Raw genomic sequence first — 24,134 nt, 5'->3', positions numbered from 1 at the left:
GAAATGGGTACAGTGAGGTGGGATTTGCATGAGGATGACAGCTGGGTTTGGCACTACGGGGAATTGGCTCTCAACTACCTTGTTTACCCCTCTCAAATCCTGCACTAGTCTGTAGCCCCTCCCCCCGCTCTTTTTCACAGGAAAAATGGGACTATTGGCCGTGCTGGAAGTTCTAACTAGGATTTCCTGCTGGAGCAATCGTTGGATCACTGGAAATATTCCCAGCTCAACTTCAGGTTTTAAAGGGTATTGCGGTATTTTTTGGGGCTATCCTGCCTTCTTTTAAGCGGATTTCTACTGGAGCTACATTTGCCATCAGCCCAGCATCCTGTCCATCTTTAGTCCAAAGGGAACTCGGTATTTGTGCTGTAATTTCAGCTACCCTAGATGGATTTGATTCTACAACAGTGGAACACAACATTAGCCTCTGAGGACTATCCAGCATGTCTTGCACTTCTTGTGTAAGATTTCTAGGAGTGTCCAGAAATACCCCATCGGGGGTGCAATAGATGACACATCCCATTTTGCAAAGTAAATCTCTACCCAGGAGGTTAGTCGGGGCCGCTGCAGCCAACAGAAAAGAGTGTTTGGTATGCAGAGGCCCAATTGTAACCTCCGCTGGTTTCGTCAGTGGGTAATGTTGTATTTTTCCTGTTACCCCAATTGCTGCTACTGATTGGTTAGTGAAACCCAAGTGAAGAGGAGTGTTGAGAACAGATCTGGCCGCCCCTGTATCAACCAAAAAGGTTTGCCTTACTCCAGCTATATCAACCTTCACCTGAGGTTCCTCTCCAAGGTGTTGAGTTAGTCTAACTGGCTGTAGGATACAGGTATGACCTGTTTCCTATGGTCTGACCTGGGTTGCCCTTAGCACAGTGTCAGCCATCAGATGGGGAGGAGGCATGTTGCGTGACCTGTCTGTCTCCTCCCATTGTCTAGGGGCTGGGTATCTCCGTGTCTCACCTTTGTGAGATTCCCATTCTCGCTTATGTGTCTGATAACTCCTGGGGTTTCCTGACCTACAATGAGCTGAGTAATGACCTTCCCTATTGCAGTTGTAACAGATAATTGGCTTTCTACCTGTTTCCCTGGTGTTTCGTTGTTGGTATGCAGCTTTGTTTGGGGCATTAGTAAGGGCTTGGATGCTAACCATCATCAGTTTGTCAGTTTGCAGTTCCCTGTGCTTCTTAATGTTGCGGTCGTGGTCCACAGCAGATTCCCGTAGGGCATCCACTGTCATTCCACGCCAATTTGGGAAAGAGGTTTGGACTCTGGCTCTCAGGTTTTCCCTAAGCCCTTCCACCAGCACAGAGACAATCATCTCCCTCAGGTGGGGGTCGTCCTTAGGCTCGGAGACACCAGTGTACTTTGATACCTCCAGTAAGGCTTTTGTAAAATAATCAGCAGCAGTTTCGCCATCTTTCTGTTTGATGGTGAAAATCTTGCTATATTCTACTGCCGCAGGAAAATATACTCCCAACTGTAAGTTAATCAGGCGTATATTCTCCTGGTTGATCTCATCATTTATCTCCTTGTCCACTTTCAATCCACTATCCTGAATGAATTTCGGGATGTCAATGTGAGTGGGGAGACAGGCCCTCAACATGATTCTCCAATCCTTGTTGGTGGGCTCATCAGAGTTTCCCAGATCCCTTACAAATTTCCGGCATATTGCCAGATCTTTCCTAGGATCAGGGAAGTCTGTAATGATGGACCGCAGCTCTAACCGTGTCCATGGGTTTAGCATGGTCATCTTCCTGGTAGGTATCACACCCTCTCTGTCTGCCTTACCATAGGGAACCTCCAGTGTGCGTACAGGGTATGTTTGTACCACATTCGCATTACTGGGACCTGCTTGGGAGTCATTTGTGTCTGTGCTGTGTGGTGCATCATTACCTGAGTCCAATACTATGCTGTTGGCATCAGCCGTCTCCTCCTCCTGTGCTGGGGCCTCAACAGCGGGTTGAGCTTTTCCCTCAATCATATTAATTGCATGAGAGACGGCCAGTGCCAACAGCTGCTCGTTTTCCTCTCGGGTTTCCTTGTAAGGGGATAAAACAGGGTACAAGTTAGTAACAGGTACATGATTACTTAGGTCTTTCTTATGAGACATTAACCCCTTCGGCACATATGGGGGTGGGGGAGCTGATTCTAGTGTGGCAGCGGTTGCATTTGCATTTTTATTGTGGCTGATTGCATCAGGTATTGCCAGACCTCTGGTTCCCCATTGTTCCTGTCCTTCCTTCTGCCACAATTTAAGAATATTTATATGCTTCACTCTCTCCTTACGACTGGAGAGTAGGCATATTTCATCTTTTACTGCCGATAAGATTTCTGGATCGAAGCTACCAACACTGGGAAATTCTAACTTGCTGCCTTGTGTCATTTTTCTCCATTTATTTTGGTAAACAACTGCGAGTTCACCGTGCTTCCTGCACATAATAAAAGCCGCCGATCCTCTTGGCCGGCTTGCTTCCTCCCTATCTTGCACGTTATCACAGCGTGACCCGTTATTACCCATAGTTACAGGAATAAACGTTCACAGCTTAATAGATATCGGTGGGTTATTAATTATCTGAGAGCTCCCCAAACACTCACTTCTACAGCTTCCTAGAACATCCCACAGTCAAGCAGGTGCGAAGGATACGAGGTATGATACTCAATCACCAAGTCTTTCAACTAGCAGCGAACTTCTAGCCAACTTGCTTGATGCGGCACAATTTTTCCAGGGTATAACAAACTTGCTTTCCTATACCCCCAAAAATCGGATTTCTAAAGTAGCTAATCGGAAACAAGTGCGTTCCGATATATCTTCTTGTACCCTCCTAGCGGAATTAATTCCACTGAAGGGGCAGTTCCTATGGGCACGTCGTCACGTGAACCCGGGTCCTAACTGGACTGTCCTACACTGGACTACACTGCGCTGAGTCGTGCCGTCACACACCCGTTCGCCTCAGTTATTTTTCACACTGGGCGCTAGTTACACCTTGGTCTTATGCTAATTTGTGAAATATTTCTGTACAGAAAATTTTTCCAGGCCGGTAGCTTTTCACTAGATTCTTATGCAGGTATAAATCCCTTATAATAAACTATAGGAATCTATTAAAATAATGCTTGAGTTGCTTGCTTATGAGAAAATGAACAAAAAGAAAACCTTATTTTCTTTTCTTAATCACCGCTTCATTCGCAGTATATTACTATACTGTTTAAATAAAGCTAGTGGTTTAAATACTGTTCACTTCTTCCTATGTGTGCTGCGTGTGCAGTACCAATGAACAGCCACGTGTGTACGTGCGCTTGTTCACAGGCCGCCGATGAATCGGCCACCCACGTGTTCTATAGTGTATTTGCAAGGTTGCGCTCGGGTTTCGCTATACGCAGTAATTGCGCCTGAATGTGGAATAAATCCCTTAACTCTGTCCGAGAGTTACGTATCAAGATGCGAAATAAATCCCGCACTTAATCCGTAAACCACGTACAAAGATGCGAAACTTTCCCGATGTGGGCACGTGCTCGCGCACCTTGCGTAATACACAATAGACGCTTTACGTTACTGCAAAAGGCCCAGGACTTGTCGCCACGTGGCGTGGTCCCTGTTTTTGCGGTAACTAACAATGAACAATTATAGTTTTGCACAGAGGGGATCCTCTATGTACTATAATAAACACAGATTCCACGTGTGCGAACCTTATCGCACGTGGTACATATACTATAATAAACAAGCAGCCCAAGACACTATACCCCGTTAAACTACTTGTGGCAGGCAGAAGTACAGTTTACTAAACACTTAGGTATGATATGCTTTAAAACACGTGGCTTTCACCTATTGTACTCCGGGTTCAGCGCTAGCACTTCCCGAACCCCGCACCGCCGCGGACCTGGCCTATCCAGCAATGGATAATACTTCCACCCTTTTGCTGGTATAGGTCGGGTCGCACGCCTGGTACTGAGTTCTGGAATGTGGAGCGGACGGACGTGCCCCCAATTGTTAATGGTGATTAAACTATGACCAGAGATACAATATGTGAAAAGCGCAGGTTACGTAATGTGTCCGCAACTGGCTTACCCTTTATACCTAACTACGTGCGAACAAAACGTAGCGCAGCGTAGCGTACCTATTAATTGTATTTTATACAGTTAAGAACCAATACCTTGATAAGAGATCTCTTCGCAGGACTTTGTCTCTAATTCTGTGAATATACTTTAAAGGACAGAGTCCGCAATATACCGTATCGCTATAATGCGAATAACCAGACACGACCACTGAATAGAAGTAAGGAGGTTAGAACTCCATAAAAAGGTTGTATTAAAGTCCCTAATGGACAAAAGGGGGTTACAGAAATAAGAAATAAACAGGTATAACAAGTGGTACAATATACTAACAATGAATACTAACAAACTCTGCTAAGGGGAAAGAATACAATAATACAAGACACAATCAGCCAACAATACTACAAGGATAAATACCGTGAAAAATGCAACCGTTACCCGTCTCACTCTAGTATGCGAAGCGCAGTCCGGTCAGAGCTCACTATCGTTCAGGAATGAGCGATAGTCCGGTAGGAAGGTCCAGGGAAGGTAGTTGTGCCGAAGTGACCGAGCCTGCTCCGGGTCGCCTATCTTATAGGGTCAGAAAGGGGAGGACAAAGGCCATTCTCATTGGTCAGAGATCATATGTCCGGTCCACTGTGATTGGAGGTTAGACGCTGTACCTGGTCTGACCAGGTGCAGGGGAGTGAACTTTAAGAGTCCTTTGTTCGGTGGTTTCGGCGTCAGCAAGGATAAGAACCGGTTTTATCTAGTTTCCTTTGTTAACTACTTACAACAGAAACTGTCTCTGGAATATGGATTTAATCCATAACTATCGGACAGTGTACATTGCGAAATATTCGCAATGACCGGAATACTCCGCATAATGAGCTGAACGGAACGGTACTAAACACGATATAGACAGGTGTGTGCAGGGCTAACTAAGCTATGTGTGGCGTTCTAAACCTTTTAACTATATTTCATTTCGTGTAAGTGTGTTATTATGAATTTATATGTGATAGTATGTCTACCCTTCTGGTCCACATTGTCACACATACTCGGGTATGGAAACTTTATTTGCGCAACTCTGCGAACCAAAATGGCGGCCATACTATCACAAAATGGCGTGTGTGTACCTAGACTTCCACAACCCCCAATTACCTTTTTATCTATACTTCCCCCATCTCTCCCCTCATCCCATACTTTTTGTCTTCTCTATCCTCAATTCCCGCATATTGACTGGATCTCTCCGTGGATGGGTCGGCGGTCCGGGTTGGCTGTTGGGCAGGTACTTTAGCTCATTGCTTGGTCATCTGCTGTGTTAATGTAGAACCAAGCTGTTTCTTCTTTTTACTCATCTCTATATATACATCCATGCATTCTGTTATTTTCATTTTTATTGCTTTACTTGTTTTGACCACTATAATGATTATATGTTTAAGTCGAGATTAATGTTTGGGAAGTCTCTCTCATAACCATATATTAAGAAATACAAGCAGAACTATTTCTTCTTTATTGTGTTGAGAGATAACTCTTCACTCTATTCATATAGTGAATTAGTTAAGGAAAATGTTGAAAATGGTTTTTGAACCTCATTACTATTTTTTATATGTCATTTTCCATTGTTGGATATACTGTACTACTACTTGGTTTATTGAGGCTCAATAAAAATATTTTGGAAAAAAAAAAGTTTTAACATATGGTATTGTTTCATATATACACCAAGCACCAAATTGTATTGCTGTTTGTTTTGATGCTCTGTAAGGTAAACCAACACAACAATTGGCTTTTCATGATATTTGTCAACTTCTGACAATGCTGGATGTCAAATAACCTTTAAAAGCCTCAGTACTTAATGGGGTACCCTAAAGCATTGTGTGTGCGAGATTTCTAATGCTGCTTTCACACCGCAAAACCTGCTTAGACCCGGTATTTAAAACGTTACTTAAAGTGGGTCCATGCAGGTTAATGTCCCCTTCAAACCGCACATTTTACCCAGTATTATACGGGTATAAGCAGGTTTGCGGTGTCACTGATTGGCAATGATGCCGTTCACCCCGATGTAAGGTTGCCCCAGGAACATGGCGGAGTCTGGCGCAGATGGGAGTACAGAGGCAGGCCCCGGGTGGAGCTGGCTAGCAGCGGTGACACTACAGGAGTCCGGGGGATCCGGCAGGCAGAAAGAGGTGTGGAGCAGCCGGCGGGCTCCAGCACACTGGGAGTAAGTGCAGTGAATATTTAATGAGTGGGTCCCCGCCCCCTGCATACGTAATGAGCAGACCCGCTAATTTCATATGCACGGGGCAGGGACCCGCTCATTAGATATTCACTGCACTGGCTCCCGCTCATTAGATATGCACATAGCGGGTCCAGCTCAGTGATCACTACTGCCAGGGTCCAAAATAATGTTTCAGACCTATTCACACTGCCCAAAAAACAGGTTTGAAATGGGTAGGACACTGCTTTTTACCCGTTTAAGAAATACTGGTAAAGCACCCTGGAGATTTTAAACGGCAGCTCTAAACATTTTAAAGGGCAAAAAAAATGGCAATATACCGCTTAGGAGCTGCAGTGTGAAAGGGGTATGAGATTAGATTCACCCAAAAAGATTTTTCACACAATTGACCTCACTTCAACACAAACTGCAAAGTATCAAATGCAGGCTTATGCTTGGAAATGTCCCACAAGGTAGAGATGAGACAAGGTCTGAATAGACACTGCGCAAAAAATCTCATCAAATTTTAATCTTGTTTTATTTCCGCTTCAAATACTGTTCAGGTTAGCCTGGTATGGCTTCAGTAATTACAAAAGTGGGAATTGCTACGCTATTTATTTGTAATCCCTTAAAGATAAACACACCATGAATGAATGCACAGACTACTACTGGCTTCAGTAATTAAAGGAAATGTCACTTGTGAGTCTGAAAATGTGCTTTTACATTATATGGGGCTGTGCCTAGAAATTCTTCTGTCCTTCACAGTGAAAATGGAAGTGCAGCATATTAAAATCTCCTCCAGCTCACCTCTGGTGTAAAATACTTTAGTGAAATGGAAATTACTGAACAACTCTAAAAATACAACCCTCCCATTTTGTTTATTTAAAAAATGAATTGTTCTCTGTAAAATGAAATCTAATTTTTTTACTGCTCTGCCAACACCTTCACCACATCCACCTGCAAATATCCCATAAACCACTGTGATGCCTTCAAATCAAAGTGCATTAATCTTGAGGATCTTCCACAAAACTTGGTGTAAAGCAAAACCAGAGTACTTTTCTTAGTATTGATTTGTCGGCAACAATTATTAATTTATTAACTCGGTACTTGTGCATTAGCCGGGTGCCAAATTAGCATACGTATGCAGGCGGAGCGTCAGCGTAGTCCAACAGATGCCTAGCATAGTTAACATAGTGACTCTGCGGCAGCCCAACGGCTGCCTATCGTAGTTAGCGTAGTGACACCACGGCAGCCCGGCTCAGTCCCCGGCGCTCCAGCTGTCTGAGATGCACCTGCGTCTCAGTAATTATTAGCATGTGCGCCGCATGCACAAAGGGAGTATGCGGGCGCAAGTGCCCAGGTCATCGAGGGGAAGCATTACGCGTCCTCCCAACCTGTTCATACCCCCACTGTTCATACCCAGATCTGTTCATACTCCCCCATGTGTTCCGCGTCCACTCACCACGCTTCGGGCTTGGTGGCTCACTGCCCTCGCCACACTTTTTAAGATCAACTCCACGCCGACGTGGATAGTGGGGGTATGAACAGGTCGGGAGGACACATAACGCGTCCGCTCGCCACACTTCGGGCTGGCATGGATAGTGGGGTGTTTCAGGAACACATTCACACCAAACACTATGCTGATTCTGACAGGGACGTTCGCGGGAACACTACACTACTTCTGACTGACTACGCTGGCCGCGGGAACACTACGCTGATTCTGACAGCGCCGCTACACTAACTACGTACCGGGCGCCTGGCTAATACACAAGTACCATTAATTCTTCATAAACCACTTCTCTCAGCAGTTACAGAATACATTCTCAGTAATAGTGGTTAAGATAAGACCACCAAGTCTGGACAAATTGTAGATTTTTGTTGCAAATATGTTTATATTACCTTTTATGAAAATTAAAAAAAACTAAGACATCACATGTACATAAGCATTCACAGACCTTGCCATAAAGCTCCAAACTGAGCTCAGGTGTATCCTTTTCCCACTGATCATCCTTGAGATGTTCCACCTTTGGTAGATTCAGTTGATTGGACATGATTTGGAAAGGAACACACCTGTCTATATCAGGTCCTACACTTGACAGTGCATGTGAGAGCACAAACCAAGCATTATGTCAAAGGAATTGTCTGTATACCTCTGAGACAGGATTGTCTTGAAGCACACATCTGGGGAAGGGTACAGAAAAATATCTGCTGCTACTTTGAAGGTCCAATGAGCACAGTGACCTCCACCTTCCGGAATAAGTTTGGAACCACCAGGACTCTTCCTAGAGCTGGCCGGCCATCTAATCTGAGCAATTTTGTGAGAAGGGCCCTAGTCAGTGAGGTCTCCAAGAACCCGATCAGTCTATCAGAGCTACATCATTCCTCTGTGGAGAAAGGGGAACCTTCCAGAAGGACAACCATCTCCGCAGCAATCCACCAATCAGGCCTGTATGGTAAAGTGGCAAGATGGAAGACACTCCTTAGTAAAAAGCTCATGGCAGCCTGCCTGGAGTTTGCCAAAATGCATCTGAATGACTCACAAAATTCTCTGGTCTGAAGTGACAAAGATTAAACTCTTTGGTGTGAATATCAGGCGTCATGTTTAGAGAAAACCAGGCACTGCTAATCACCAGGCCAATACCATCCCTATAATGAAGCATGGCGGATGCATCATGCTGTGGGGATGTTTTTCAGTGGCAGGAACTGGGAGACTAGTCAGAATAGAGGGAAAAGATGAATGCAGCAATGTACAGAGACATCCTGGATGAAAACCTGCTCCAGGTCACTCTTGACCTCAGACTGGGGCAACTTCATCTTTCAGCATGACAATTACCCTAAGCACACAGCCAAGATACCAAAGGAGTACCTTCAGGACAACTCTGTGGATGTCTTTGAGTAGCCCAGCTAGAGCCCAGGTTTACATTTTATTGAACATCTCTGGAGAGATCTTAAAATGGCTGTGCACCGACACTTCCTATCCAACCTGATGGAGCTTGAGAAGTGCTGCAAAGAGGAATGGGCAAAACTGCCTAAATATAGGTGTGCCAAGCTTGTGGCATCATATTCATATTGACTTGAGGCTGTAATTGCTGCCAAAGGTGCATCAACAAACTAATGGCAAAGGCTGCAAATACTTATGTACATGTGAATTCTTAGTATTTCATAATTTGAAAAAATCTCCAAAAATCTTTTTCACATTGTCATTATGGGCTATTGAGGAAAATAAATAATTTATTCCATTTTGGAATAAGGCTGTAACATAAAAATTGTGAAAAAATCGTGAAGCACTGTGAATATTTTCCGGATGCACTGTAGGTGATCTATATCACAAAGGACTTCATAACTCCCTTGCCCCAAATTCCCAGCTCCCGTGCCCCGACGTGAAAAAAAGACAAGACCCAGAATGCATTGCAACATGTAATTACAAAGCTTACAATTTATTGGTGGAAAGGACATTCAGGCCTCAAAAAACGGGACCATAAAAAAAATTGAACAAAACAAAATAAACAAAGTATGTGGGAGGAATAGAAAACGGTACAACATAGTTTTAGGGAGAGGGAAATTTCAGAGGGTAATGGACAGAAAGGGCGGTTGAGGTGGGTGGGTAGATTATTCATCTTCCACCTCCATTCTCACTTTATTGCCCTCCTGCCACGGATCTGAGGTAAGTTGTGTGTGTATATATGACGTTTAATATTAATAACAGCCTATTTTTCTGAAGGAAAAGCTTATAAAACAAAAAAGAGAGTAGGGGCAATCAGCCATGTCCGCACAGAAACAGTTAACATATACCAAAAACCCTGAGCTTACACTCCCCCCCCCTCCCCCCACATTTAACCATTCCACTACCAGAAGGTTGAGTAAAGCAGTGATGTGGTCATATACATGTTAACACACTCTGTTACTCCTAGGTCCAGGCTGACTGCACCTAATCAAAGAGCGGTTCATTTCAAGAAATTTCAGGAGCATAACACTATAGAGAAGGAAAGGGAGAAGACATTAAAAAATCTTAAATGTTAGCATGGCGTATTAGTTTTTTTCCTTTTTTAATACAGCATTTATAGGCTCTCTGCATATAAAGATTACAGTAAAAAAATAGACAGGCATTATTTATTTGTAGGACAGGGGAAGAAACGGAGAGAAATTAGGGGAGAGAAGGGGGTTTTTTTTTGGGGGGGGGGGGGGGGGAGGGGGGAGTCCCTGAAAAGATACATAGACACAGACATTACTAGACAACAGTTAACCCCTTTTTATAACATCAAAGCATAGATAAGTCTCTAGAAGGGGATAGGTCCCCTCCATAATGGCATGAAGAGGGAAAGACATCTCCCATTTGGGGTAAACATTGCCTTGTGTTTATACATTTTCCCAATAAAATAAAATAAAAAAACAGAAAGGCAAAGTCATTAAAGGGAAAATATACACTATTTGGTACAACTGCCAAACTTAATATACAATACACATGTAGCATATTAGTGAGTGCCATCCCTGTTCGGTCCTTCGTCTAAATAACAATTTAATTACTTTTAAGTTGAATAAATCAAGAATGCTTTCATTTGTAGACAATGCTATATTTGCCATGTTGTCATGATGCTACAAATGGGTGGAGCTTGGTTCTTCAATCATCAGGACAGACAAATCAAAGAAGTGCTGTACCCTTTGGTTTTACACCCCTAAATCTTCCATATTAAGGCTTTTCAAGAACAACAAAGGTACAAATCAGCAGAGACCGGACAATGCTGGTATACACTGCAGTGTCATGTGTACTAGGATATTAAGTTTAAACAGCATATTTTTACCCTTTAATTTAATCATAAGGCAGTGCTGACCAACTATATTATATGGTGCTCTAATTACAAAAAAAATAAACATAATCATGGGGGAAAATAAATAAATCTAGATATATAAGCTAAGGAAACACTTAAAGGACCATGTAGGTTTCACCTGCTTTTAAAGATCCGTGTCAGACAGTTTTGGACTACATGGAAGGTGTATAACCAGTACTGTCTGACACTGTCCATATAAACAAGTTTGATTATATAAACCCGGTATTGCCTTACCCTCTCTACATTTGTCAACACGCTATAGGGGCCAAAAGTGTAAACAGAGTTAAGAAAATGATCTGCAGGCCACTCTACGTTAATTAGAAACTCTATCTAAGCTGGCCTTGATATTGTACAGTCAGGAGGTCACCCTATACTAGATATGAGCTCAGCACTGCGCGAGTCTGCCCTGATGATCAACAGTCAAGTAATCCCCTCATGGCACAGGCTAAACATATGGCATGTGAACCCTCCAGGCTGCAGACAATGGGAGCCAGACATGCTCAGTCTTAGTCTATAAGTCATATATCCTCATATAAAGTTCTTTAGTGTTAGCAAACCGTGCCTGAGTCTAGGGAGAGGAAGGGGTTAAGTAAGGATGGGGCTGAGGACAGATAAGGCAATATAGATGGGTTGTGCATGTTACTGGTTGGAATCAACCTGGTATTTGGGAGCAGTAAAAAGTGCCACCTGAAGGGGATTTTTAAAGTAAGCCCATAGCACCTTCACAGGCAGCCACCATCCATTCAATACTTTTGCTAAAGATTAACCTACAATAAATCTCTACTGACCTAAAGGATCGAAGTAAACTGCTTTGTATCCAATTTGGTCTTTACTTAACTGCAACCACACTTTTTGTACAAGCACGGGCTCCTTTGAGGCATACCAGTTTGGGCTATCATCTAAAAGGTGCTATGGAACAGAGCACATGAACCCCACTGGTAAAGGGCAGTGAGTTCACAGCAGTCAAAATCTGCTGAAAGGGAAAATAATAAATCAACAAATACAGGACCACTTGAATCCTAATATAGGACCTAGAGGATTAACCCTAACTCCCCAAGAGGAGCCAGAGAATCTTGCAAAATGACTTTAATCCCGATATTTTCTGTGGATTTAGTTGAAGAAAAAGTAAAAATGCTGTTTATTATTGAGAAAATTACTGGGGAAAAAAGAACCCTAAGTATAAGTATAAAAGTACCCCCAGCATATAGCCATGGTAGAACAAGATTGAACAACACCTACAAGGATGGAATAAAAAGCATTATGAAAATTCACAATCCAAAAACATGACAAAATTCCCCAGAGTGCTGGGAGTGTGTGTAACGGCACAGAGATGAGAGTGGCACAGCGGCTTCGCCCGTGACTAATAAAACTGCAGACCAATCAGCAAACAGAACATGCATTACACGCAAAGCTGCGGGATTATCAACACCAATACAATGTATTCTGCATAAACGCTGTAGGATCTGAGGTGTAAATATCTGCTGGTGTGTGAAAGGTGTGCCATGGTTGACAACACAGTGGGTTAAAAAAGGAATGGGTGACCTGTACTCAGGGAATCTTCAACAGCAAAACATGGGCACTTCTAGCTTTCAGACTTTCTTACGAATAGAGTTGGCTGGTAATGACAGGTAAGAATTCTATCATTTGCATATTTCATATGGGCCACAGGATGTCTGTGTGCCTCTGGCTGATCCTTCATTTACTTAAGTTCAATTCAGCCCAAAACTACTAAATACAAAGTATTCCCAATGTCTGGTCTTATAATATACCAAGCAGCATGTATATTTCATATGTATATTAAGTTTTTTTATTTATAACAAAATAACTTTGATTTCAAAGAGACGAGTGTGCCAGGATATTATAAATGCTTTTATAATTGTCGGTGCTACAACTCGCTAAACATTATTTTACTTGTTCCACAGCTCACTAAATATTGCATCAACTAGTTGTCTGACGTAAGCCTATAATGAATTATTTAAAATCTGGTACACATTGAGATTGATAAACAATTCTAGATAAAACTTTAGATAAAACTTTGTACTTTGCCTTTATTTTACAGAGTGCTGATGAACCTGTCTCAGCGCTTCTCTGTAAAATAATGTACTATGCCCTTAATAAGTGATCCCATAGAACTCCATTATACAGAGTAGATTTTTCTTAATGTTCTAGCTATGTTGAAATTCATGCCATGACAATAAATTACTTGTCACAGACTGAATGTATGCATGATCATTTGCTTAATATAACCTAGGACCTGGACTAGCTGCATTAAAGTGCAATTGATGCGCTTTAAATACTGTATTATGCAATTTTAATTAATGACTTTGGGAGTAATTTACAGATGGAAGTATATCTGTTTTTTTTGGGAGAACTCCTTTTTTGCCTACACAAAACTTCCTTATCAAGGCACCGCCATAACTCCCAACATGAGCCATTTCAGCAGGGACTAAATTCTTTGTTCGTGGACTTGTTTCTTAATTTATTATTGCCATCACCTGTGGTGAAACACCATTATTATCAATTAATTAGTTCAAAACAAGTGAAGGCAACCATATTTGTAGGCCTCAAGCAGCCCATACACACTGCTATAGTGCTGACCCGATGTGTGCTTTGAGGTGCGCGCTCCCGCGGCACCTCGTCGCACAGTACAATAAGTATGTGCTTGCACATACTTTTTGTACTTAGGTTTCATCACATTGCATCGCATTGCATGCACAACGGATGCACATGCAATGCAATGCAATGTGATCCGTGCTAGTACAGCACGGAAAGCATGCTCACAAAGCAGCGTGTATGGGCAGCATTACACCAGAGTAGTAGATTGGGAGATGAAAGTGGTGGGTGACTATTAGTCGAATACAGTCAGGGTGTGTTCACGAAACTGCACCTCAATTAACTGTTGCCACATATGCAGTTTCAGGGGGCGTATCATGAATCCAGACAACAGATGGATAGTAAAATAATATACAATAAAACAGACCATCAGAAGCACTACTTAACTGTTTTTGTGTGAGAATTTTCCTCCAGCTGATAGTACTTCATCCAATACCATTATACTACTTTAGATTACTAAATTAAATTGATCAGCAGCATTTATGTATACTACTTATTATTTCCATTTGAACTACAGGAAAGTAGAATGGACTATAAAAAATAATATAGTGGTGTGTTGTATTTAATTTGGTTTAATACAGTCGTTCCCAAACTGTGCACCTAGGCTCCCTGGGGTGCCTCGGAGCACTTGCAGGGGTGCCTCAGGTTAATGGTCCAGAACCAATTCAAATTATTTATGGTCAGTGAAATAGGTAAAATCAGTGCTTGGGGCTTCCAATTATAAATGATGTGGGTAAACAGGACTGAATCACATAACTGGACCTAAGGATAAAATGTAATCACAACTTATTTAAGTTAATATTTTTTTTCATGGAATTCTCAGTAACAACTTTTAGCCTAGGGGTGCCATGAAAAACATACTTATACTGTATGGGGGCCGTGATTTGAAAAGTTTGGGAACCACTGGGTTAATATGGTAATTGTGACTTTTCTCTTTATTTTTCCCCCTCATTAGTAAACAATATAATAATATATTCAGATTTGGGGCCTTAGGGCCGTGAGTGGGAACCCCTGGATACTCTTTTCATCTGTTAAAAAGCAAAGCTGTATCTGAATCTAAAGCGTTCTTTATGGTGCGTACACCCTATACAACTTTTTTAACAATATGCACGATAACGATATTGTTAACGATATTATCTTGCATATCATCCAGTGTGAACACACTTTATCGTTAACTGTGCATGCTTCCACAGGTCGTTAACAACTCCGCCTGTCGTCTGTAAATGCAGTCAAACTATACCAGCAACAAGAACATGTTTGGAGCAGGGTCAGGATGACATCACTGAATGATATCATTAATGATATTTTTTATATAAATGCACTAGATCGTTTGCCAGGGAGTTCAAGGTAAACCAGTAACAATATTACTCAGGGAGCATATTGTGTAGTGTGTACGCACCCTTACAGATACAGATAATACAACTAATAATTTAGCTGCACAGCGAATGTAAATACAAACATATGTGACATATGAAGTCGTTTTAAGCATCGAACAAACAGGAGATTTGGGGTTGGACAACATTGTACCATGTGGGACTGTTACAGTTGATGCAAATCTGATACAAATGGTATGGTGGAAACACAAACATTAAGGGTTCCCAAACTCAACCATTAGAGTCCTGGATTTCAGGATATCTATGGTTAAGCCCATATGATTAATTCAGTATGACTGAAGGACTAATTGAGTCACCTTTAAAACATGGATTGTAATGTCAGAGTTTGGGAAACAGTGCTGTAAATTGATAACCACGAGTGGTATCACTGCTCTCCTGTAAAGTACAAAACCCCATATTGTGGTTCCACTGCTTGGGATAGCGATCTGTACATTAGTGCAACTTTACCGCAAGAGTTTGGGGAAATATTATATGTGAACTAGATTAAAGGGATAGTATGGCAAAACCTAATTTTATATACATATGGGATAAGCAGCTCTTTTACTTAAGACAATTTGTAATTTGATTCATGGTGTTTAAATCTATAACATACTTGTATTGCAATATAGTGACAACAAAAACCATCTGTAACCTATGTTCAAGCCTTATTAAGAGAGGGATTTCACTGTATTTCCTGTAAGCAAGTCACCACTGAAAATCGATTCCAGTATATTCCCTGTGAACAAGTCACCATATAATGTAAAAAAAAATCCCCCCAAACCAAACCTTTTTTAACCCAGTGTACACCACTTGCATAGCTGTTGCACTGAACCCTGCCTGGTAACCCTTGAAGTGCTAGAATAGGAAAGTGGGTTGGGACAGTGACAGTTTTTCACGGTGATTATAACAGATATAACAGTGTCCAGCAAAGAAAAAATATATATAGATGATGATAATGTAAACACTGTTTACATATATCTAATTGATTAAACATTTTGTCTGCACTTCTTTGCTGGCTGACATAGATTGGAGTTATTTACCAAGCCAGTATTATATTATAAAAGCATATATAATGTCTTCAGTGTCTTCATGACAGCAAGCCATCCCTAATGTTGAACTGTCAAACCTGAGTGGGGGGGAGAGGAAGGGCAGAAAGAGAAGAGAGGGAAAACTGTGATAAACATTCAGGCTGTCACCTGTGATTAGGGATTTGGGGCTGGTAAAATGTGGATTTCAGCCCCTAATAATATATTATAGTATACAGCAACAGGGAGTAACACTAAATGTGATGTGCTGTGTAGACACTGACCATAGCTGGATGTCTCACAAAAAAGGTACAATACATATATTTCTGTCCTAAGGAAAAAAAAAAACTGTACCGCCTTCTTGGCCTAGTGCAGCAATGAATGGGTTAACTTGAGTGACTGAAGAATGAAAGACCTGCTTGAAAACCCGTAACAGAGAAACTTTTTTTTCTAAGTTTTGTGTTTCAAATATATTTATATATATATATATATATATGTGTGTATATATGTATATATATATATATATATATATATATATATATATATACACACACATACACGGACCCTCCCACAAGAAATTAAGATACAAGATAATGCTGAGATTGAGCTTAGTTTTTAAACCCTGTGATTGCTGACGCAGTTTCTGCCTCTCTGCGCCTGAACCTTTCCGCTGCCAGAGATTATATATCTAAAGCTTGGAAGGGTACGTTTCTACATTCTGAACAAGAGATACGATGAAAAGGAAAGGGGTACTACAGCAACATAATGACCCATATTCAGAATGGGCATCTGTATGTATATGTTTAGAACACTCTGTTTCTTCACTTGGGAGAATAATAACTTGTGCACTAAAATAGGCAGGGTAGTTCAAGCAAAGACTGTCCATTTTGCGATCCATACATACTTGGAGTCACGTGACCCTTCAATTCTTTATAAATATACACAGCATTATAGGGGAGGAGTTTTTATGGGGAAAAGGGGTGGGATTCTCAACTCACAACTCCTATATGTTTCTGTTACTGGTGAGCAAAGAAGCTCAACTTCTACGTTGCATAATGATTAAGATCCAGTGATTTGGAACATATAGGATCTGAAAGTGCTGAGACAGAGGGCACATTCTGACCCAGAGAGAGCGAGAGAGAGAGAGAGAGAGAGAGAGAGAGAGAGAGAGAGAGAGAGAGAGAGAGAGAGAGTGAGTGAGTGAGTGAGTGAGTGAGAGAAAGAGCAGGAGGGAGGGAGGGAAAAAGAAAGCGCAATGTCCATTAACCCCTTCAGTGCCACAGCAGTATTTTCAAGCAGTGAAGAAGTTAATCTCACATTATTAAAAATTTACCAAAAGTGGAAAAAAAAAATCTATATATAGATATATATCAATATATATTTTGAATAAACCAACATATCTTGTGGGTCAGAACTTGACGATTTGAAAGGCATTGTAAGAGATACAGTGATCACCCACTCATGCCCTGCATTACCAGCCAAAGTAATACCATGCAATCTGTTTTACTGTAAAAGTCAAATAATCTCTGGCTGGAAAAGGGGGCTGAGTAAACATTTAACCACCATGCTCTCAAAAATAATCTGAAAGGAGAGAGGTTAAAGAAACACACAATACCCCCCACTATACCCACCAATATTCATAAGAAACCACTAAGAATCTACAGAGGTGGTGGTAGGGCTGTGCCTCATATTCCTCTACCCTCACCTCTTTCCTATGAAAGCAAAAAAACAAATAAAACTGATAAAAAAAAATAAACAAATATTTTCCACTCTTCTATAAAATTTTACGCCTTGCAAATTATGGCTAACATCAGTTTAACCCCATGTTTGTACCCCACACATTTGGGGCTAATAGGGTAAAAAAAATAGAAAAAAAAATAAAGTTACATTAAACGGTAACCTAAATTCTGAATCATAAATCCTTGTTTTGTTTAAGCTGTATAGGGCTGGAGGAGGCACACTGTTGAGGTCTGTATGATCGCCTGTGGCTGAGACAAGTCAATGGGTTTATTTTAATGCTGTAGATAGAAACACAAAGGGGTATTTTGATATCCCTCCTATTTTTATTTTCTTTAGTTCAGTGACTCTCCTGTTTGTCCACTCTGGTGCATGTGTCTTTTCTGTACAGATCCCTTTAGCTTTGCAGCTGGTGAGAACTGAAAATCCATAGAGTTCCAAATACAAGTTTCTCACCCTGAGCCAGTACAGTGAGGTCGGCAGGAGAGAGACAGAAGGGTTGCGGTGGTTGAGGTATGAGTGTATGAGAAAAAAAAAAAAAAAAAAAAAAGTCTTCCTGGTTTAACCTCGGTGTGAGTAAAGTGTATGTGTGCGAGGTGGGAGAGTGAGCTTGGCTTTATGCTCATCTTCCCCTTCCTGGCAAGCAAATCCTGCCTGCTCCATTATTGTCAGTTACAATTTTTCCTCTGCTTAAGATCATGAATGAACGGAAAAAAATATCCCAGAGAGAATTACATGTAGTGTCGAGAAGTTGGCATGGGGGGGGGGGGGGGGGGGGGGTGTTTGGTAGCATACAATCTTCAGAGTGAGTACACATGTTGCTTAGCATTTCGGGAGCAGGCCAACCTGTAGACCTGCCAAAATCTTATGGGGCGTGATGGTCTCCAAACTTGAGTGTTGTCTTTGTGGCACACTGTTTACAATTGAAGTGTGACCAGTAATCTGGCTGGACAGGAAGAAACCATAGTTTGTACTCTGCAGGTGTTGCCATCAACCACCTCAAGAATAATATGCTTATGACGTCCAAGCTGTAGAGTTGGGTGGACACCCTATTGAAATAATGGAGATATATCCTCCATGAGAAGCTGGTAGTTCTGTTCATTCAAGTTTTTTTTTTTACTGAAATAAGTATCATTCGCATAGGGTTACTGATCACAAAATGCAATTCCCAGTAGAAAAACTGCTCTCCGTCTGTAACTCTTTCCTTATAAAATTATCCACCAACATTCGGTTGAAAAAAAAAAAAAAAACCTGAACAGGGAAGCAAAATGTTAAGCATCTGAGTATCACTAAAATCCATCTATTAAGATATGTTCCTGTAACCTCAATAAGCAGATTGCAGATGAAGCAACAATGTAGAATGTATGGATACTCAGCACTTCTATCTGTTGCTAGAATTATATCTAACCAAACACCTTGCGGAGCTATCCTCCATTTTAATCTCCCCTCAAGCCAGACAACAAAAGAAAAGCACACGTCTGCAACCCCTTCATTGCCAGAGAGCATATTGGCAGCAAAGAGGCCTTTAACTGAATTAAACAATGTTACAAGAAAGAAAAAGAAAAGAACAAACAAATGCAGCCACCTTAAAGGTGAATACACAGAAGCACATATATACAACTATATACACATTTTTTCTTATTTAGAGTGTGCTAAGCACACAGGTTTGCAAAGACAAAGAGAGACAGACAGAGGGCAGAGGTGAAAGGGATATTGGGTAAATTAGCCAGGTCTCGAAGGCCTGGAGTTTTTAATGTCCACTGAGTGGACCGGACCTTACTTCTTTTTAACGTCCAGTCCGCAGACGTTAAGCTAAGAGACATAGCTGTGTGCTCAGGGCCACATTGGCAGTCGGCAGTGCAAAAGGCTGACTGTCAACACAGCCCAGAACCAAGAGAAACACTATATAAAAACAAATTATCTTCCTCTTCCATACAGCTGAGGTAAGACAGAAGCAGAGTGTTTTATGCTGCGAGGAAACTTAGAACCACCCAGAACCAGAGAGAAAAAAGCAGCTTAAAAATTGGAAAAATACAAAACTTTAGACATTGCCAGTTACATTGTTCAAACTATTGTCTCATTTTTTACCAGTCACCCATATGACCAGCTAAACAATTTCCCAATAGCTTATTTCAGAATGCAAAGTGGAATTATAATGAAACAGTATGGTAAAACTTTAGTAGCATACCACTTTGGACAAACAAATGCTCATAATTCTCTCTGGTAGTGGAATGATTTGAAGGCATATTCCTCGCAACAGCAGATGTCAGCTCACCTCAGGTTACCAGCAAGATAGTAATCTACTACATTCTGTTTCTCTTTTGTCTTTGTTTTTTTAGATTCTGTTGGTACCATGATCAACAGTTGAATGTTAAAGAAACAAAAAGAAACAAAGAATAGACCATTATCTGTTAGATAATTATCTGTACTGAGCTGACATCCCGGTGACAGAATCAAATGCAACATTAGTATCCCCAGTTTATGGCACAGAATTCCCTTTGCAGAACCAACCTCGCTTCTACAAATGACAAATTAAAACAAAACACATGTATATGAGGGATTATTATGCTCTAAAGTATATATATATATATACACATATATACATACACACATATGTATAATTAAGTGCTTCCATAATTCAGCTTTTGAGAGTGAAATGGGGGGTAGTATCTGCCTGCGGAAAATGTTGAACCCTAAAACTCTAAATAAAAGTGTGTAAGGGGTCAGAATGAGAAATAAGTAAGTACAATGTAAGTGGCCAAAACGTCCCTATTTTGGCAGCAGCTAAATTATCATAGTAACTACAAGTCCTAACTACTCAGGACAGAACAAACAAAGCAAAGTTTTAAGATAGAATGACAGTGGAGATTAAGCAAACATGTGAACTGTAAAACGTAATATAACATTGGCTATTTGCTCCCATTGGTCTAATTTGCATTAGACACATCAATGCAATTATGGGCTACAGTTCACATGATGAGATACTTGCACCACACTGTCAAAAGGACCCATCACCTACACAAACTGGAGGCAGACACTTTGAATGCTGCATCCAATATTAGCCCTATGACTTCACCAGGAACCAGTGACATCACCAAGGCATGAGGCACTTTATGACAGGTCTACTTTTACCTAGCCTTGTTACTTACAGGAGGAAAGGATTTTCTTATATTTATCCAGCCTCAATAGTAATATCTACATCTAGCTGCATGGGGATGCTAGATAGATATTAATATAGCTACATTGTGTTATTTTTTATTTTATTTTATATAAATTACATTTAAGGTAAGTGCTATATTTGAGAACACATTATGCTTCCATAATTTTACTGAGCTCTCTGTTAAAATAAAAACAGTCCCCAATAAGTAAATGTAAATTGCACCACACACTGATAGCTACAATGTCAGCATGGAGCAAGAATAAAGTTAATGTGGGGTACAAAAACAATGAAAGAAAAATAAGTGCCTTTCTAGTTGAGCTTATTTGGAAACTGAAACATTCAAACATAAATTGGAAACCATCAATAGTAAGAAGTGCTTTCTGCAAAGTGCAAGAGGAAAGGGACTGGGCATAGTTATAGTCTACATTTAAAATGTGGGATTTCTCCATCTTGTAGAAATATTGGCAAAGCAACCCAAAAATGGGTTAGACAATATACACTGCTGGCTAGACAATAAGGCCTGGTACTTTATAAAGCCATGTAGGATCACATTGCTAATGATCCATAAGAGGGTACAATAGAGCAGCAAAGGAAGGGTTAATATATGCAATAATGGCATGTAAAAGTGCTTTTCAGAAACATTTTTGGTTTGTGTAGCTGCAGAGGGACTCTGGTTTTCCGCATGGCAGTGTATGGGACTGGGGGGTAAAGGGGAGACTTTGGTGCAATTTTTTGTTTCTACCCAAGTGGGTATGTGTGTTGGATGGTTCTCATAAACTGAGGGTGCTATAGAGGGAATTCTGTGCATGGGTGTAGAAATCTCTACATTTCCCGACCGCCTCATTGGTAGCGAGGTAATCCCAATTACTGACTAAATGCACCTTGTACAGGTGAATTCAGAGCCTGGGGAAGAAATATATCTGATTGTGCAACATATATACACATATAGTATAAGTACCATTTTCCTTGTATGCAATATGTCTTATTCTGCTTACTACATTCCACAATTGTATGAATCCTGCATATCAGATATTACAGGTGTAAAACTTGATCGCTCCAATTCAGAGCTCACAAATCCATAACAGATCAAGGTCAATGAATATGCCTGCTGTGCTGTCTCTTAGCAAGGATATCCTGAGATCTTGGCCTGTTAGAGGAATGTGATAAATTAATGTCTAGCCTGGCTTCCCCTTAATCATATGCATGTTATAATAAATGCAGACTTCACATTGATCCAGATCTACGTGCACTAAACTAGTCATGTGTAACATACTAATATATACATATATAGCATAATCAGATATTTCCAAATGCAGCAGTGTGCATGTGTGCTCTGTTCTGTGACAAATCCTCGGCTCACAAACATGGGACAGGTGGAGAGTTCGCATATTACAGACAAGTGAAGGATATCCCCACTTTATCACTGGACACTGCATAATGTGTACAGGGCAACTTTGGCCAAGGAAGAGCTGACATTATAGCCTTTTGGTGGTCATGAGTCTGCAAAATGTCTTAGCTTAACAAGGCCAAGCACTTTCCAATGTGAAGCCTTTTTCTTCTTAGTTATATGTATGTATATGTGTGAATATGTAAATATGCATAGATATATAAGACATATACACACACATATACATATCATATGGGGGGGGGGGGCAAGCAACCTTAAAGCTTTACTCATTATATTTATTCTTCCCACATCTGAAATGACGTCACCCAGTCAGCCTTTACCAGGTGACCAAAGATGGTGTCTGAATAAACTTAAATTCTTGGGTCTTAGTGTACCAAAATGGTTTAAAAGGAAACTACGAAAAAGGTGACCGTTTCCATTGTAAGATTGTTGGGTGGTGACAACAAAGGAGCTTCCAATCCTTGTTCCTTTGGTGTTCCACAATGATGATCAAGGAACTGTTCATTAGATTCAGAACGATGTCATCCTGGGAGCTTCCATTCCTGGATTGTTCGGGTTTCGGTGGCAGTTTTCATAATGAGAAGTGCTTTTGTAGCCACTAACCTGCATCCTTTGCAGGACATGAGATCCTTTCAGGGATGGCGGGTTGTTATAGAGCCAAGAAATTCCCTTTCCTCTCTACCCCACTCCGCTGCCCCTCAGACTTCCTGGTCCTCGAACACCTCAAGGAAGAGCGGTGGAAAGAGCTCTGTGGGGCATTCAACCTTCATGTGCAGGAAGCGACTAGCATGGCAAGCTCCAATCATGCGTAAATCAGTCACTTTCATAAGGAGCTTGGGCCAGAAGTGGGGAATGTTGTGTTTCCGATGGTTGATGTAGTGTTCAAAGGCAAGAAGGTATGTCTCCTGACATTTCTCTATCTTGTCTGTGCAGATTAAACCCGTTCGGTCTAAGAAAACAGCACACAAATAAAATAAAAACTTAAGTCAGTTGGATTTCAGAAATTTACATTGAAATTAAAAAAGGATGGTGCATTTAAAGTCCCTTTACATTTCTACTTGTAGGAAGGACTTATTATTTCATATTGAGGCGTTTCTACTGGTCTGAAAAAGATTATGGTTATGGGTTGAGTAAGGGATCCTGACAAAAAAGCTATTTGAGCGCATTCAGCCAAAATTGGATCTTCAAAATCGTTCATTAGCCTAAATCGCATCATGTGTACACACCATAGGGATGCCATGGTTAAAATACTAACATCAGTAGTGGCGTAAGTTTGTCCCAGTGTTCTGGAGGCAAGATAAAGATTGCCCCCACCACTCACACACACACACCACCTTTTATAAATATATTTATGTATGTGTGTGTATATTTTTTATAAATTTTGATTAAATTGCACCATTTATTTACAAATATCATTTATTTTAAACAAATAAATTGCTTAACAGTTATAACTAGGATTAGAACCTATGACCTATCTCACTAGAGGCAGACACTTTACTGATATATATATAAAAAAAAGGATTTGGGTGACTGTGCTCTGAATATAGCTGACAACGTTTAAAATTTAGCAACGCAATTTAATAATTGAATAAATAAACATAAATTAGTGTATAACTACATTTAAAAAATGTAAACGTTGTCGCCTATATTCAGTGTGCAGTCACCCAAATCCCTTTTTTTTTTCTTTTCATCTTCTACGTGTGTGACACCCCTGGTATATTGTACTGCACCTTGACACAGCGACTCAC

General features: G+C 40.8%; 1 protein-coding gene across 6 annotated transcripts in view; it reads right to left on the bottom strand.

Moving 5' to 3' along the window:
• Positions 1-9,648: 9,648 nt before the first annotated feature.
• THRA (thyroid hormone receptor alpha) overlaps positions 9,649-24,134 on the bottom strand; it is a 139,719-nt gene continuing 125,233 nt past the window's right edge. For all 6 annotated transcript variants that reach the window (XM_083147238.1, XM_083147234.1, XM_083147239.1 and 3 more), the window contains one exon: positions 9,649-23,335. In XM_083147238.1, coding sequence (XP_083003364.1) covers positions 23,085-23,335 — 251 coding nt within the window. In that variant the 3' untranslated portion in view covers positions 9,649-23,084. The remainder of the gene's footprint in view (positions 23,336-24,134) is intronic.

The sequence above is a fragment of the Crinia signifera genome, chromosome 6, assembly GCF_055691185.1.
Source record: "Crinia signifera chromosome 6, ASM5569118v1, whole genome shotgun sequence".
NCBI lineage: Eukaryota > Metazoa > Chordata > Amphibia > Anura > Myobatrachidae > Crinia > Crinia signifera.
Note: the sequence above shows the minus strand (reverse complement) of the source record. Positions and strands in the feature narration are given on the sequence as shown.